Raw genomic sequence first — 18,667 nt, forward strand, 5'->3', positions numbered from 1 at the left:
CATTTGCTCTCCATCCCCTCTTTTAGCCAACACTTTTTAAAGACTCTAGGAGGTCAAACATGAATAAATAGCAGTGACACAAGATGCCCAAGCATTCCATAATAAGAGAATTCTAAGCATAATTTGGTTGATCGCACAACCTCCAGATGATTTTCCTTTATTGATGAGGTTGTAGTTCAATAATAACTGAACACTAAATGGATTTTTATTCTGCCTCTTGGCTCCACAGTGGTACTCCCAAGGTAGCAAATAATTTCAGTTAAAAACATCAATGTACAAAAGCAGCCAGCACATTAGGCATCAGACATAAATTGTGGCTTTCAGCATTGTGAGTTGTTTCTAAACAATTGCTTTTAATTGATGCCTGAAGATAGAGGAGATGAATACTTTTTTTAATAAGGGGGTTAGCAGAATTTCTAGAGCCAAGATGTGATGTAACCTAAGCAGGGAGAGGGGAACACTCCTGCCCAAACACACACACACACACACACACACACACACACACACCACAGAAGAGCAAAAGGAGTGAGCTACAAGCTAGTAGTTGAAAGCAGTAGCTTTATTGTAGGGGATGTGTATTCTTAGGTGAGCTGTGTTTCCTATGCTAGAATACTAGAATATGGCACATAGAGGCAAAAGGCTTGTAGAAGGCCCTGCAGTCATAGTTCAGGTACCACTACCGAGAAGGCCCTGCCCTTTGTACCTGCCAAGTCTACCTCCAGTCGAGCAGTGACACAATAACCTCCCCTAAAGATCCAAGTGCATGAACACTTTTTTATGGGCAGAGGTGATTCTTCAGGTACCTAAAAGGCCAGGGAGGACACAGATTGGTGGGAAGATGCTGCAATGGTCACATCCCAGAGATTCTTCAAGCCCAGTCTAGGACTTTGGGACAGTTTAATGGCCTTTTTATTGGCGGGTGGGGAGAGATGAGGGAAGATACGTGGAAATCCAGGTTTGGTAAAACTTGGAAACCAAATTTGTTTTGTTCGTTACTGCTTGCTTTAGAGGGTTTTTTTATGGCTAGAAGCCATTTAGGGAGGAGGCGGCTTTCTTTGAGAGCCTTTTGACAAGGCACTTCAGTTCCCCAACACCTAAAACCAAGAGATTTCCTTCTCTTTTGTTGCAAAACATTTTTTTAAAAGGGAAAAATGTATGCAGCCTCTCTGGGTGGCATAAGCTGTTCCAGTTTCCTCCCTTCCTTTATTTTCAAAGGGGGGGGGGACTTCAGTGACAAAACTAATGTGATTATCCTGAGTGAGACTTAGAGGTGTATTGAGAGCTTAGGGGAAAGAATCCGTTCGAACAGTTGAATGTATCTGCTTAATCCTCCTCTGTAATGGGGCCCATGGTCCTCTGGGGGAAGTGCAGGCTTTCCCTCTTTTCCCCAAACCTACCCCCTTTCCCCGCTGCCCTTCATAAAAGGTTGCCGCCTCTTAAAGCCGCTCTTTAACTTCCGTATGGCACATCTGTGCTAGTAAAGGAGTTTTCAGGAATCCTTGGTCTTCCAGCCGAGAAGCTGCTCAGTAGGCTGGAAAAGGCTAGAAGTCGTCTTAATAAGTGATTAACTCCCCCCACCCCTTCACCCTTCGCTCAGCGAACCAGCTCCTGCCAAGAGCTGAATACCGAACCTGCTGGAACTCTCCCCCTCCTCCCCTCGCACCTTACTGAGGCACCAGATCATCAGTGTCTCAAAGTAATGTAAAACAGATTGTTACCTTATCCTCAGCCTGTTTGCTGTAGCATCCACAGTTATGCTGCAAAGAAGCCATCTTAAACTAGAATGAATCTTCTTGGAGAGACCAAACAGCTCAGCAGGAACTGCACCTAAGATCATAAGAGGCTGCTTGAACTGCTCTAGCATCTTGCCCTCACAGTGGCCAGCCACACGCCTATGGGAAGCAGGATCTGAGCATAACAGTTCTCTTCCCATTTAGAATCCCCAGGAAACCTGTATTCAGTAACGTACTGCCTTCAACCATAGATGATTTCCCTCTGTGAAAATCATTTAGGGTTAGTAAGCTTAAACTCTCAAAGTTCTTTGAAGCAAAGGTGGCTAACCTGTGACTCTCCAGATGCTGCTGGACTTTTAACTCCCGTCAGCCCTGGCCAAGGGATAATGGGAAATGAAGTCCAGCAACATTTTGAGGACCATAGGTCCATCGCCCCTATTTTTATTAAAGTATAATGAAGGAAATCCTCTCGCTGCAGATTTGTGGTAATGTTTTTGTTTATTGGTAGAATAACAAATGTTTTGGCCATGCCAAGATTCAAAGTTAATTTGCTGATCTGTAGTTTAGAGGTTGCTTATCTGCTATCACTAACCAGAGTGGACAAACTGAGTCTACAGAAAACGCAGCATCTCCTGACTGCAGGTTTAGTCTGTTGCTGATTTCTTTGCACTCTCTTTTAAAAAAAACTTCCCCTTTTCTGTCTTTCTATAGGCAGTTTGTAAGTACTTGAGGAATCCCAAACTGCCAGACAAATTGCTGCTGCAAAACATCTTACAGGCAGTAGACGTCTACTATAACTACACGGGACGTGCTTCATGCCTTAATTTAACTCAGACTGCCACAAAAAGCCTTGGGATTCAGGGCTGGTATTATCAGGTATGTATGCAGCATCATTTGCTCTGTGAAACTGTGGCACAAAGTGGGGCTCTTGAGAACCATATGTGAATGCAGAATGTCCTAATGTTTGATCTCCGACAGCTACAATTAAAAAAATATAGGATCAGGAGGTCGCAGGTAATAGGAAAGATAAGGTTACAGGTGCAACTGGTCTAACCTGGTATGAAACACAATAAAGACCATCTATGTTATAGATCCATCTACGTTTAAGTCCTTTTACAATATGTTCCATTTAATCCTGAGTCATTGGAAAAGGTATATCTACTCATTTCTGTGATCTAATTCATCATATTTAAATGTCTAAATTGTAATATCTTTTAAGTAAACATCAATTCTTTTTGTATTTCCGCTAACCATTCTGCTTTATCTTGTCATATGCAATTAAATTCCAGCTCGGTTTCACTGTCCCGAGTATCCTTAGCTATCATCTCCATTTTAACATTTGAGAGTTCAATTAACCATTGTGCTTCTATACAAATGGGCATCTATTCTGAACATACATTCTATGGATTTAATGTTCTTCCTAACTGAACGTTCAAATGTGGAAACGGAAGACAGATAAAAACTACTCAGTATTGTGAAACCAAGCTGGAATTCGAAAGTATATCACAAGATAAAGCACAGTAGTTAGAGAAAATGCAAAACATTTTGGATGTTTTCTTAAAGGATTTAAAAGCTATTCTTAGAATTAAGAAATATCAACACGATTATGGGATTACAGAAATGTGAAAGCAAATCTTTGGTTGAGTCCTTTTAAAAAGCCCATTAGATTTCAAGAACCATGGAGTCTCCATTCAGATCCTCAGAGTAGCAATAGTTATTGGGATACCTCAAATGGGGAGGAATATAACAGAGATAGAGAATGCTTTTTGAGGTGTTGCCCCAAATTAAGACAGTTGAGGTGTTGGAGGGTTCAACATACTCCCCAGTATTCCTGAAGGAAACTGATCTAATAGGCAAAATATCCTTTGAACTGAACATTGATGAGAACTCAGTTCTGAATAAAGGTTTGCCCATTTGTGCCTATTCCTAAACACAACTGTGAGGGGCAGAATTGATGGAGAGAAGGTGCAATCCATCTTTCCTCTACATCTAGCCTAGAAATGGGAGGGGCAGTGTTTTCCACCCCTCCTCTGCCAGCCAAGCAGGCTAGTGAAAAACAAATTGTAATCTGGTAGCTTTTTGGGTGGTGGGTATATTTACAGTGCCAATTATTTATACAGAACACGGTTGGCAAACTAGCACAGCCTTTGGTCCTAGCCTGTGGCCTTCCCTACCCAAGCATGGCAATTAGGATAAAGGGGAAAACCCTCTCACTTCAGGGGCAGGTGGCAGGTATGTGGGGGACTAAGCACATTTTTGCTTTGACCCCACCCATCTCTGGCATGCAGCTCCCAGAAGATTCTCCATGGAGAAATGTAGCTCTTGGGTGGGAAAGGGTTCTTCATCCATGATGTGATGCTATCAGTCTGCCTGGTGCTTAACAGAGCACAGAAGGCCAGGTAGGTCCCTGCTCTTTAAGAAGAGTGTGCCGTCCAAACTGCTGGAGGAGGCAGGGGTAAAACAGGGTCACATTATGAAAGTTGCTTTAGTTATACACACCTGAGGGTTGGTGAAAAGCCGCCAAGTTGCGACAGAACGTCTAGACGTTGAGGTCAAACTAGTTGAACTGGACCTCCTGTAGCCTTGTGAAATATGTCCAGGGAATACAACAGTGAAGTTGGGCAACTTGGAAGAAAAAAGTTTAAAATACTGACCAGGGGCAGGGGGCGGGGGCGGGTTCAAATGCAATTTCAAGAAGAGTGCCCATTCCGGATATACACTGAGCCTCAGGAGTTTAGAACAATGAAGCAATTAAAGCTGAATAGTCACACTTTTGTATTGTCCTCATGTTATGGTGAACTTGTACTGTAAAAAATTGAAGTAGAAAACTCGATTGTTTTAGAAGTGGACTGGCTGCCTTACTTATACAGCAATCATGATGTACCTGCCTGTTGCTTTACAGAGGATCATAAGTTGGTTCATTCCCCCCCCCTTAAAAAAAGGCAGTCTACTTCTCTAAACTAATTTCATTGTTTTCCTCTTCACCCTTCTGCTCTAGGCTTGCACTGAAATGGTGATGCCCATGTGTTCAGATGGCATCAACGACATGTTTGAGCCCGAAAATTGGGACTTGAAAACCTACTCGGATGAATGCTTCAAAACCTGGGGGGTGAGACCTCGTCCTGACTGGATCTCCACTCTCTATGGCGGGAAGAACATCAGTGCTCACAGCAACATCATCTTCAGGTGAGGTGTTGGTGTTTCTGTCAATCATAAGTGGTGGGCATGGCTGGAATGTGAGCTTTGTCACTAGCTGATGGCGTTTGGTGCTGTTCTGGAGCCGCATAGAATTCCACCCGTGACTGTATTGTGACTCTCTGTCCGCCAACAGAAGCTACTCTAATAACAGACAGCTTCTCTCATCTACGTTTTCCATTTTATGCAAGGTAGTAGTACTTGAGTAGACAGCAAATGATGCAAACCTGATGCCAAACCAGTGGTGGGGGATGATAACATAATTGCATATTGGAATTGCATGAGTAAGAGATTTATGTGGTCAGCCTTGCACTCAATTCGCATAGCTTGTTAAAAGTAGGAATGACTTTTGTGGGAACGGGTGTCTTAGACATGCATGCACAGAAGTAAACAGCAGGTGTCAGCTTGAATTTTTGCTGGAATCTTACATTCATGGCCCACTTTTCAGCCAAGATTACTTTCCACAATGGCTTGCAAGTAGAATTGGTGCAAATGTCCAATATAATCAGGGGCATGTTGGTGTGATGGGGTGACACACACACACACACACGTGACCTTCGGGATCCCTGACAGTTGCTTTACAGTTGACACCCTGATCCAGTTTCCAGGGTGATAACACAAAACGAGCCTTTCCATTGACCTGCAGAGATTGCTGGGATGGGATGCAAACCTTTTGTTAATTGGGATGTTCCTAACATGCAGATAGATGTTCATTTCTCCCCCTCCCCTTCCCTTCCAGCAATGGTGGGCTCGACCCCTGGTCTGGGGGCGGAGTAACACAGAATATCACGGACACTCTAGTTGCGATATTGATCCCAGAAGGTGCTCATCATTTGGACCTGCGCTCCAACAGCCCTTATGATCCAGACTCCGTGTTGCAAGCCCGTCTTTTGGAAGTTCACTACATGAGACTCTGGTTGCAGAACTATCGTCGTAATGGTTCGAAGTAACTGAAAGAGCTGGTTTTTGTGTTTTCCGCTTTCTCCTGTCAACGCCGAGGGAGGATCTGCTGGCTGGATGGCTGGCTTCACACAAGTGTTTCCCCCCTCATTGTTTCATGCCTGCTTTCCTCTTTCTCTCCTAACCAAAGCATCTTATTTGTATAGCAGATGTCTGGCTGTGCAAAGGATCTTTTGAGGTGGCAAACCTAAACCTTGCCGTGTATGGCTCCAGACTGGTGGCTCTTCCTTGATGTTCTTCTGGCGCTTCACAATTTTGGCAGAGTTCAAATGGCATTGTCGGCGTTTAGGTTTAGCCCACTCCACCATGTCTTATGGAAGAAAGCTGCTTTAGAGGAATTTCCCACTGCTCCTGGTTGAGCACTGGAACCCAAACTTGGGAGTGTAGGATATCTTTTTTGGGGGGGGTTGGGGGGGAGAGGCTTTCCTTTCTTGTCCCACAAGCATCCCTCGTGTGTGGGAAGCTGGCACATAAGTAACTTATAATATCCACTGGGTTTAAAGCTGTATCGTGTAAATTCACAGATGACAAATCAGTGGCTATAAGGCATTATGGCTCAAAGTTCCTGATCATGGAATTTCTATCTGAATTCCTGTTGCTGGGAATCACAAGAATGGCAGAAGGTTGGTGCTTTCAAGAAGCCCCCAAGCAGGGCATGAAAGCATCTCACTGGCTGTGGTTGGAAAACTAGATGGATCCTTGGCCTGATGCAGCAATGCACTTGTGTTAAGCTAAACAGTTTATGACATAGGTGTAAACCTTTTCAGGGGCGCTGTTGGGCTCAAGGTCCGTGTCCCCCCCCCCCCGGAATTCCCCCAGCAGACAGTGCCAGGCCTATTGAAAGGCTCACCTGATAGACTCAGTTACAGTAGTAGCTGCTGCAGCACAGGACCGCCCCATATCTCTGTGTTGTACCACATTTGCCATGATTCTTTGGGGCTTTGTTCCTATCTGCCAGTAATTTTGTGTGTGTGTTTGTTTGCTAAGAATTTATACCCTGCCTTAAACAGGGTGGCTTAGGCTGGCTTCACCTTTTCATTGGACCGTGAACTGCAAGGCCTCAGTCGGTCCCAACAGATTGCAAAGCTGTTAAGAAAAAAAAGGCCAGATAAGCTATGAGCCTCCATAATATTAAAGAAAAATAAAACCTTCAACATATTTTACAGGGATAATAACTGTTTTGTTGCAGTTGGGCGTGAGTGTGTCTTAGTCACCATGAAAAACAACAGGAAAGAGTCTGTGGGATATGAATGACTGTTTTTATTATGGTTCCAGTTTTTGTAGGCTAAAGCTTATATATGTGTGTGCGTGTGTTACTGAGTTTTAAATCATAGCAGATTTTACAACAAACAAAACTATAAACAATCATGGTTACTTATTTTAGTCTAACATGAGTCATATGCCATCTTGAGGTTGTTTTGAAGTTAAGGTCTTGTGTTCCTGAGCTTAATGACCCTGTAATTGGATAGGTAAGAAGTTGAGTCGACTGTCTATCCACCCAGTCTGTGATTCTTCATGTTTTCATCTGAGGAAGTAGGTGCTGGCCCATGAAAGCTTATGCCCTCTTAAAATAATTGCAGTTAGTCCATGGTATCAGGGGTGAAAAACCCAGTCTGTGGCACTTTGAAGACTAACACAACTACTCTCCTATTTCTTTATATGCCATTTAGACCAAAAGAAACGTCAAACTGCTTAAAAGAGTAGGTATGAGAGAGACTTTTTGTCCACTAATGTGAACCGGCCAGCTTGAGGCAATATGACAAAGCCTTATCCCTCATCTTAAACTGGCAGATGTTTTAAATGCAGGGATATTCTGGGGTCTAGAGTGGTTGCAACGCTGATGTTTTCCTTTGAATTGTGTTCCGTTCACCATTCTCACCAATTTGCCATGCATAGATTTGTTGTTAGAAGCATAAAGCCCATTCTAATGCTCCCACTATGGACAAGCGCATCTGCAGTATTCTGCAGTGGAGACCTGAATGCGGCAGCAGCGGTGGGGTGTGTGTGTGGATCTACTACTTATTCCTTAAAAAAACAAACAAAAACCCCATCAATTTTTGTATTGGTTTTCAATGAATCAAGTAACAATAAAAAACAAGGAACAAATAATTTTGCAATAAATAAAGAGAACTCTATACACAGAGAGGGTTCTAAACACATGCATATGCACAAAACATTAAAAAGGATATAGAGAATCTAGGTACAATGAGAGAAGAAAACATATTGGCCCACACAACAAAAGGGAGGTACAGCAGCTTAGGGTTGAGATAAACAGTTATCATCCAGGCTGCCACTTGGCTTTCTGATCTGTCTCATACATTCTGGTTGCATAGGATAAATAAAAAAGGGCCACCACATAATCTCATATTTGTTGGATTTTATTGCTCTCCTGCCAAGCCTCCTTCATTGGGTGAGTCGTTCTGGTTGCACCAAATTCCAAACTTCACTGCACCATCCTTCCAGAGGTAATGTAAAATTAGGTTTCCAGTGGCGAGCTTTCTGCATCTTGGCAGCTGCAGGAGAGATTAGAACCAAGTTTGGGTGGCCGCTGCGAGAGCTGGACAAGATGGACCATTGGCCTGATACGCCAGGCTCTTCCCATTTATTTCATCATTAATTAGAAGGGAATTGTAAATAAATAAATGAATGAATGGAGGAAGCTCTTGCCAACAGCGCTAGTTTGTGCAGATCCAGAAATGTGACCCCCTAGAAACGTGTTATTCAAGGTGCTAACTGAAGAGGGTGCCATTGTTTTTCAGATACCACCCCATCTTCTGCATAACTGTCTCCCTCTGGTTTCCATTGCTTCCTCTCTCCCACCCCAGCAGCCCCCAGTTTCCATTTGCAAAGGGGAAAAAAAAATTTTAGTTCGATCTCCTGGCTGTGAAAAAAATAAAGGGCTGTCCTGAAACATGAAGCTGCAGGATGGCAAATCCCTTCCGTTTGTCTCGTTTCCCTAATCTATGCAACCCCTTTGGGTGGTGGGTAAGCAGTTTAGGTATTTGCCATAGAAGGGGAGGTGGTGTGCCCTCCTTTCTTAGCGACAAAACTAATGTGATTATCCAAGTGAATGTGAGAGTGGGGTATTGAAGGCGTAAAGGAAATCTGTTAGAATAGCTGAATGTATCGGCTTAATCCTTTTCTCTAATGTGCTGGACAATGCTATTGGGAGGCGGTTGCTCTTTCTATACAGGAGCAAATGCTTAGTCTGCAGAGGTTATGAGTAGCTGGCAGCTTTTTAAAATACTTTTTCTAATGCCTCTCTTTTTTAAAAGAAAAGAAAAAGAAAAACAACCACCAAAGCTGCTGGAAGTAGCTAAGGAGCACTCTGAAAAGCATTAAACAGAAACAAAAACCAACCCCTCACAAAAGCTAAATAGTGGAACTTGGAGCAAGATGAGCATTTGTTTTGCCTCCAGCTGCCCAAAATGTTTTGGAACTAGATAAAAATCATCATTATTATTATATTTCCGCTTTTCACTCACACGAGTCACAAGGCGGCTTACATACCATAAATAATAACATAGTAGAACACCACAACACAATATTAACAAATCATCAGTAAAACAACCACCTTCCATAAAACACCAGTAACAAAACAACTTTAAAAATAGGCTAAACAGCACAACTACGAGAAAAGTCATATTGCAAAATTCACAAAGCATTACAGCTCTTGTACAGTGGTGCCCCGCAAGACGAATGCCTTGCAAGACGAAAAACCCGCTAGACGAAAGAGTTTTCCGTTTTTTGAGTCATTCCGCAAGACAAATTTCCCTATGGGCTTGCTTTGCAAGACGAAACGTCTTGCGAGTTCTTGCGAGTTTGTTTCCTTTTTCTTAAAGCCGCTAATAGCTGCTAAGCCGCTAATAGCCGTGCTTCGCAAGACGAAAAAACCGCAAGACGAAGAGACTCATGGAACGGATTAATTTCGTCTTGCGAGGCACCACTGTAACCCACAAAACAATATTAGCAACATTAGCAAACTAACAACCAAAAACAAACTAAGCATTGCTGAATTTTCTTTCATTGTAGAAACAGATCCTTACCACCCCATTCAATGCATAATACTGAATGGGAAAGAGAGTTTGTCTTCAAGAACGTGTCATGTAAGACAGCAGCAAATTACCTAAAATATTCTGAGTGCTGTACATACCTGCATATATCAAAGCAGTGGTTCCCAGTTGTTTTGGGCCATTTCGCCAATAGTTCCATAAATTCATCCACTGTGCCCCCCGCCAAAAGAATAGCTGTCTGCAACACCCACTAAGGGAGATAACACAATAAAATCCAAAGTGGGAACAATTAGTTGCATGTTTATTCAAAATTCAGTTAAAACCAATTAGCTGAATTAATGCAACAAAACTGCTGAACTTGATCCAGTGTACCAGCTTTTCAAAGCCATTTGCACCTACAGTGTCTCCTTGCTGCACTTCCCTCTAAGCACCCCAAGCACCTGCAGGGGGCAGTACCACCCACTTCAGGATCCACCGATTTATGCCATCATTGTGGCTAAAGGGACGCGGGTGGCGCTGTGGGTTAAACCACAGAGCCTAGGACTTGCCGATCAGAAGGTCGGCGGTTCGAATCCCCACGACAGGGTGAGCTCCCATTGCTCGGTCCCTGCTCCTGCCAACCTAGCGGTTCGAAAGCACGTCAAAGTGCAAGTAGATAAATAGGTACCGCTGCGGCGGGAAGGTAAACGGCGTTTCCGTGCACTGCTCTGGTTCGCCAGAAGCGGCTTAGTCATGCTGGCCACGTGACCCGGAAGCTGTACGTTGGCTCCCTCAGCCAATAAAGTGAGATGAGCGCCACAACCCCAGAGTCGGTCACGACTCGACCTAATGGTCAGGGGTCCCTTTACCTTTACCATTATGGCTAAGCCAGGTGAGGGTAGCCAATGGGTCTCGAACCCTCTGTGAGTTAAGGACTTCCCCTGTATGTGAAGACAGGTTCTGGTGGATTGAGCAGACGAGATCAGTAGTGAGTCCAGTGGTCAATAAGGCAGTTTCTGCACTTGCTATAGAGAGAAGTGAGGGGCAGATGGGGCTTGCCAACCTGGGAAGGGAGCCCATCTAGAAGGAATACACTGATCCCAAACCTCTCTTGCCTTGTGGAATATCTTCTAGAGAAGAAAAAGCCCAAGGAGTAAACCCTACACAAATCCAGAGAGATGTCCCTAAAATGGTTAGGTCATGTCTTGTACGCCTCCTTCCAGCAACTCCTGCTGCCAAGCTGGTGCCAAATGTCTTGCTCTGCTTTCTGTTGAACCCACTCAGTGAGGCTGAGAGGGGGGCGTCTTGTCGCCTGGGCAGCCCAGTGCCTCTATACACACTGCCCAAGCTTGTGTCCTGGGGAGGTCATTTCGGTTTGATGTCACCCCCAGAGGGACACTCCATTGTCTTTTGAGACAGATGGATGCCAACAGCAGCCACATTTATTAAAGGAGAAGTCCCTGCTTGCACGTTCACAATCTCAGACACGACACAAAAGGAAAATCAAGCAGGGAAGGGAAAGGAAAGTGAGTCTTCATCTACAGATGGATGGTGCCATATTGGTTGGTTGACCCCCTGTTCATGGGAAGCAGGGGCTGCAGTTGTCATCCTAGATTTCCTAGACTGTTCCTCCCTGCAGCTCTGCAATTGCGGGTACATGGCAGTTTGAGCAGAGTATTCTTATATTTCAGGGAAGCAGTACAACAGCACTGTGAGGCGATTCAGAATTTACTCCCTATTGCAGAGAGAGTGCTCTTAAGTGGTAGGAGACGGCCTTGTCTCAAGGACTTCCAGTGATTTCCTAACTGCAGCAAGACTAGAACACAAGCCTGGAACATTTTAGCCAATAGCTATAGCCCAGGCAGGGACGCAGGTTGTGCTGTGGGTTAAACCACAGAGCCTAGGACTAGGATCAGAATGTTGGGGGTTCGAATCCCCGCGACGGGGTGAGCTCCTGTTGCTCGGTCCCTGCTCCTGCCAACCTAGCAGTTCGAAAGCGCATCAAAGTGCAAAGTAGATAAATAGGTACCGCTCCGGCGGGAAGGTAAATGGCGTTTCTGTACACTGCTCTGTTTCGCCAGAAGCTGCTCAGTCATGGCTCCCTCTGCCAATAAAGCGAGATGAGCGCCGCAACCCCAGAGTCGGCCACGACTGGACCTAATGGTCAGGGATCCCTTTACCTTTATGGCCCAGGTGTTGGGCAACCTTTTCTGGACTGAGGGCCACATTCCCTCTCCCAAATGTCTTAAGGCTACATGCAAGCCCAGAAGTAAAAGGGGGCAGAGCAATAGACAGGACTCTTTTGCATTCACACACATCTCTTAATCTGCTACCCAAGAAAGTAAGATGAATATTCACAACACAAGGAAGCATTACAGCCAGGTGGAGCCGGCCTGCCCATAAGGCAGAATGAGACGGCTGCCTCAGGCGGCACTCTCTAAGGGGCATCACCCATGTTCTGCTGCCCAACTTTGCCACTGGTCTCCCCAGCCTCTGGGGGCACAGAGGGACCGGCAACAAAGCTCTGCGGAACGCCTTCCCTTCTGCCAAGTTGGCATGAGGGGAGGTGTTCTACCACCCAACTTTGTTGCTGGGCAGGGGGCAGGGAGATTCCCCAACCTGGCAGTGTGGCAGGGCTTTGCTCCAGCTTTTCCTGAAGGGAGGAGCCACTGCAAAGCCATGTTGTCAGGTGGGGAAGGAGTTCCAGAAAGTATGCTTCTCCCTGTCTGGCGCGGAGGTGAGGTCAGGTAATCAACATGCTTGCTGCTGTGTGAAGTGAAGGACATGAGGCAGGAGTTGGTAATGCAGGTGAGCTGCAAGCAAGCAAGCTGCCGGCCAGCTCTGTGGAGGCTCCTTTTATTGACGCAATATGCAAACTCGGGTAGATACATTTTGGGCTGTGACCTTTACACATCTTCCAGTCCCAAGATCGTGGGGTGGTACAAAGTTATTTTGGCACCTGTTTCCACCATGTCATTTCCCCCTTGCACAATGTATGACAAAAGAGACAAAGGTCACAGACAGGACATGGTAGACTACTGAGATCGCAAAAGGTTAGTCACCTCAGGCAGCAAAGGTTCTTGGGCCAGCACAAGCCAGGTGGAGATACCCAGAATTTCCAGCTCTGCAACTATCAAGGGCTACTAGCCATAATGGCTATGTTCTGCCACCACACTTGCAGGCAGCGATGCTTAATGCCAATTGCTGGAAGCCACAGAAGGGAAAAGGCGTCCTTTTGCTTGAATCCTGCTTCCCAAAGATATCTGGTTGCCCGCCATGAGAATGGGACGCTGGCCTAGATGGCTTTTCTTGCGTTCTAATGCAGACACGCCTCCTTCGCCTTTGAGTCGGGCAAAACCATTTCCACGAGAAGCGGTCTCAGGCCCTCCCTTTAATTTCCTGAGCTCCGTGCTTGAGGCTTTTGTCGAAACAATGGCACAAGACCTTTGTGAGACACCGCTTCCAAGGTCTCTCTCCCAAAGTGACGGGGCCTGCCACCTCCTCATGTCGAGAAGAGGCCAATAAGCAGGAAGGCAGCAGGAGGCAAACGCAATAACCACAGGCCCTTGAGTTATAGTGGTAACCTGCTGAAATCCCAGGTCGCCGAGTAATTTACAGAGGCGGCCCGATGTCATCCAAGAACAATTCCCGCAGCCTAGGCCCCAAACGTCTACGGACTCCTGCTGCTCATATTATTAATACTATCAACAAACAGCAGGGCGTTTATACCGCAGAGAAAAGAAACCCGACTCGGGCAACTGAGCTAAAGGATCACCAGTGGCCCGGATTCAGTGGGAAACTTGAATTAGGGTTTAATAAGGGTGTGATGGGAAAATAGAGCTTTTCCTAACATTTTCTCCAATAGGGCTTTTTTGTGTGAGCTGCATCAGTGTGTGTGTGTGTGTGTGTGTGTGTGTGTGTGTGTGTGTGTGTGTGTGTTTGCAGGGTGGGGGGCTGACTATGGAGGAACAGGTGCTCAGCAGTGGCAACAGCAGAGGGGAGGAATTATAGGCAGGGGCACAGAAGGGGCAAAGTATATTTCTAGGTGGGTGAGTTGCTTCTCACATGCAAGATCTCAAAGAAAAATAACAGTACAGTGGTACCTCAGGATGCGAACGGGATCCGTTCCGGAGTCCCATTCGCATCCTGAACAGAACATAAGACGTGATGGCACATCTGCGCATGTGCAGGTCGCGTTTTGCCGCTTCTGCGCATGTGTGTGATGTCATTTTGAGCGTCTGCACAAGCGGCGAAACCCGGACGTAACGTGCTCTGTTACTTCCAGGTTGCCGCGGAGCGCAACCCAAAAGCGCTCAACCTGAAGCACATTCAACCTGAGGTATGACTGTAAACGTTAATGAGGGGGGGCAAGCTCCTTGTTCGTAGTTGTGAGTGGCGATTGTCCCTCCTGCCCCCACGCTGTTGACACCCTTGTGCTCCAGACTGGCCTCTTAGCATTCCAAAAAGTCTCAGGTCACTTCCATCCTTGCATGTTCCCAACCGTTAGAACCCGATCTATTAATATCTGTGAATTATTCATCTGATAAATCTCTTATCGGTTAATGAGAAAATCATCACATTTTTCACTTGGCTTAGATTTGCAGAGGGGTGTCACATTTGGCCATGGTGCATGCAGGAAAGAAGTTGTGAAACTAATGAAATCTCCTCCCCACCCCCTGCAAAAAATAAGTATTAAAGAATCCCCGCTCCCAAATGCAAAATATGAAAACTTTGGAGGCAAGAGTTAAAGACCTAGCATTAATTAAGAATTCACTGTATAAAGTTATGGTATACAGTGGTACCTCGGATTACATATGTTTCAGGTTACATACGCTTCAGGTTACAGATTCCGCTAACCCAGAAATAGTGCTTCAGGTTAAGAACTTTGCTTCAGGATGAGAACAGAAATTGTGCTCTGGCGGCGCGGCGGCAGCAGGAGGCCCCATTAGCTAAAGTGGTGCTTCAGGTTAAGAACAGTATCAGGTTAAGTACGGACCTCCGGAACGAATTAAGTACTTAACCCGAGGTACCACTGTAATAATATACATGTCCGCTCAGAAGTCAGTCTTTTTGCTGCAGACTCTAGGACTGCAGTCTAGACTTTGCTTTTACGGTGGGCATTAGAGAAAAGCCAGGGCTCTTGTGCCATTAGCAGCAGGGTTGCAGGCAGAAATCCAGCAGGTCAAGCCTTTATCCTTACAGAAATACCATTACAGGGAACGCTTCGCCTGTTGACTGTCTGCCAGGCATTATATCAAGTGTGATAAGAGACTATCGCTTTATTTTGGGGGGCTCTCTGCTTGCAAAGAGGGACGTGGGTGGCGCTGTGGGTTAAACCACAGAGCCTAGGACTTGCCGATCAGAAGGTCGGTGGTTCGAATCCCCGCAACAGGGTGAGCTCCCATTGCTCAGTTCCTGCTCCTGCCAACCTAGCAGTTCGAAAGCACGTCAAAGTGCAAGTAGATAAATAGGTACTGCTCTGGCAGGAAGGTAAACGGTGTTTCCGTGCGCTGCTCTGGTTCACCAGAAGCGGCTTAGTCATGCTGGCCACATGACCCGGAAGCTGTACGCCGGCTCCCTTGGCCAATAAAGCCAGATGAGTGCTGCAATCCCAGAGTCGTCTGCGACTGGACCTAATGGTCAGGGGTCCCTTTACCTTTAACTGCTTGCAAAAGAGGGCACAGATTTGCATGTGACAAGAAGCATGCGCAAATTTTATGCATCCTCTTTTGTCAGTGGGTTGGAGGGCCCTATCCACTGGGCCCCAAAAATCCCCTATTGGCGTCTCTGGGGAAAGGCAGGATTAAAACAAATATTAACAATGCTGCATCTGGTCCGTCCCCGTCCCCCCCCCCCCTTCAGTACAAAAGAAATGGAAGGATAACTGGAGGCTTATCTTTCCCCTTTGCCTTCAGCTCCCAGCCAAATCGGCAGCAATGGAGCAACTGGGACTTGGCAAACGGCTTCTCGGCTCCTCTCCCCCAGCACCAGGATAAATGTCCCAGTCATCTAAATGTTTTGACACTTCTCCTACTGCTCCCCCCACCCCACGACCATTGCTTTAACTGTGGCCCGAGTTATCTTCTAGAGCCACGTTTCCCCAGAAACCGGCGCTTTTGTTGTGTGTCCTTCCAGCCCCTATCTCCGCTTCTCCTTTTTGCAGTGATCACAGCAGAAAGCTGGCAAATTGGCTCGAAAGAGAGAAAAAGCTCTCCGTTGCCATGCCTGCCTCTTGTTCTGCCTTAATTTCCCCTTGCCTTCTCCAAAATAGGGGCAAGGCTTAAATCCTGCTGACAGCCACCTGATCCAGAAAGCATGTTTAGTCCAAAGCAAGTCCTGCTGATTTTGGTGGGGCTTACTTCTAAGTAAGCAGACTGCATGCACACACTTACCTGGGTGTAGGAACGGACAGTTTCTCCTTTTTCCAATCTCATGCTCAGTTCTCCACATTCCCACATTAGGTTGTTGTTGTTGTTGTCCTCACTGAAATTCTTAGTGCAAATTTCTTGTAATTTTGGTATGCGATTTTGTCTAATATATACATTTTCTTTTGCAAAGCAATTTTCCTGTGATGAATTTTGTATGTTAATTTCACAAACATAGGCATTTCTGCGCATGCTTTATCCTATCCTAGTATGTGCGTTTTTGAGCATGTTACAGTGGTACCTCTGGTTACAGATGCTTCGTTACAGACGCTTCAGGTTACAGACTCCGCTAACCCAGAAATATTACCTCGGGTTAAGAACTTTGATTCAGGATGAGAACAGAAATTGTGCGGCAGCGGGAGGCCCCATTAGCTAAAGTGGTACCTCAGGTTAAGAACAGTTTCAGGTTAAGAACAGACCTCCCGAACAAATTAAGTTCTTAACCCGAGGTACCACTGTACTTGGTTGGAGAACTACATTGCAATATTTGGTAATGTGAAAAATTTCTAAGAAAGGCTGTGTTTAGGTTTGTACATTGTTTTGTAAACTATGGCTCACATAGGTTCACCTTTCAATGGGGACAGAATCTAATTTCTCACCCCACCTAGGCCTACTAGGGAGTAAGCCACACTGGATGCAGTAGTACTTGTTTCTGAGTAGTCACACATTTAGATACACTGTACACTCCACAATTTTGTATCACAGAGCACTCATTGAGCTGTGCAATCACGACAGCACAACTTGGCCTCCCCCACAACCCATCCACAGACAGTATTTTTCTCAGTTTGATCTTCTTGCAGATAATAAGATCATCCAAAATCCAAATTGGTGCCTAACTGCTAGATATTAAAGAGATTTTTTAAAAGGAGTCTGTTTTCATTTTATGGTGCATTTGTGCTAAACTTAAAGACAACTGGGGGGGAGGGGTTGGGTAGGGTAAAGGGATAAATAAAGATCATATCCGGTAATGAATCCTATTCTGCAGTATCATCAAATCCATTGTGAGGATACGTTTAAAATGCTGTTAGCAGAAATACAGATTTAATTTTATTTGGGTAATTATCATTTCGAGACACTCAGCAAAACCATCCAAGCAGAATAATGTCATGTCACGCAAACCATAATAAAGTTCAATTAAATATGGCTGCTTACTTAGTAAAAAACAAAGATGTATCAATTTTTCATCATCGTAATCCAAGATTTTGGCCTGGATCTCGCTGAGATAATAGAAACCCTGATTCTGGACCCTTCTACGCCAGAGTGAAGGTTAGGGTTGTTTCTTGCAAAAATAAATGCATTCCCTGCATGTAGAGAATAAGCGTGTCAGAAGGAAAGGCTTTCTAGATTAGCCTTTTCCCTGAGATACTTGCTTCTTATATGCATGGGGGATTCTTTTGTATGGACAGTGCTGGATTTACGTATAAGCTAAACAAGCTATAGCTTAGGGCCCCACTCTCTTGGGGGCTGCAGAAAAATATAAAGGAAAAAATACCTGGATGTACATTTCCAAAATATAAGACAAAAAACAAATAAAATAAAACCTACATACAACAACAGTGTTTTGTGTTGTGTAGGCTCCTATGATGTAAGCAATGGGCCCCGCCTGCTAGCCTGCTCCCTAAAATATCACTGGTTTGCTTCTTTCTATATATAGGGCGCCTACGTTCTGCATGGACTGTTTTCATGGCAACATGTGCAAAAGGCTTTAGCTACCTATAAGGTCCATAAATTACCGTACAGCATACAGTGGTACCTCGGGTTAAGTACTTAATTTGTTCCGGAGGTCTGTTCTTAACCTGAAACTGTTCTTAACCTGAAGCACCACTTTAGCTAATGGGGCCTCCTGCTGCCGCCGCGCTGCCGGAGCACGATTTCTGTTCTCATCCTGAAGCAAAATTCTTAACCCGAGGTAATATTTCTGGGTTAGCGGAGTCTGTAACCTGAAGTGTATGTAACCTGAAGCGTATGTAACCCGAGGTTACCACTGTATATTCAACACAAAAAGCAGCGACAATTTGTTGTTTACAAAGGGCAGCTGGATCTATAAAGGACCCCATTACTTTCAGTACCTTGGGGCCACAACAAACCTAAATCTGGCCCTGTGTATAATAATAATAATAATAATAATAATAATAATAATAATAATAATAATAATAATAATAATATCTTTATTGTCATTGCCCCCTTCGGGGACAACGAAATTACTTGACTGCTCCATAAAAACACTAATTAAACAATACAGTATAATACAGCAAGGGAGATTAGATGACTTTCAAAGTCCGGGCTTCCCATTCAGGGCCGAGATCGCTCTGGAGAAGAAGCTGTTCTTAAGATGGCTCGTTCTTGTCTTCATCGTCCTGTA

At 45.1% G+C, this 18,667-nt stretch overlaps 1 protein-coding gene across 1 annotated transcript in view; it reads left to right on the top strand.

Moving 5' to 3' along the window:
• The window catches only part of PRCP (prolylcarboxypeptidase), a 37,104-nt gene extending 30,053 nt beyond the window's left edge, over positions 1-7,051 (top strand). The window contains exons 7-9 of the mRNA XM_083499755.1: positions 2,445-2,609; positions 4,732-4,919; positions 5,668-7,051. Coding sequence (XP_083355881.1) covers positions 2,445-2,609; positions 4,732-4,919; positions 5,668-5,878 — 564 coding nt within the window. The 3' untranslated portion in view covers positions 5,879-7,051. The remainder of the gene's footprint in view (positions 1-2,444; positions 2,610-4,731; positions 4,920-5,667) is intronic.
• Positions 7,052-18,667: the final 11,616 nt, after the last annotated feature.

Source organism: Podarcis liolepis (assembly GCF_965112155.1).
Source record: "Podarcis liolepis genome assembly, chromosome: 4".
Classification (NCBI taxonomy): Eukaryota; Metazoa; Chordata; class Lepidosauria; order Squamata; family Lacertidae; genus Podarcis; species Podarcis liolepis.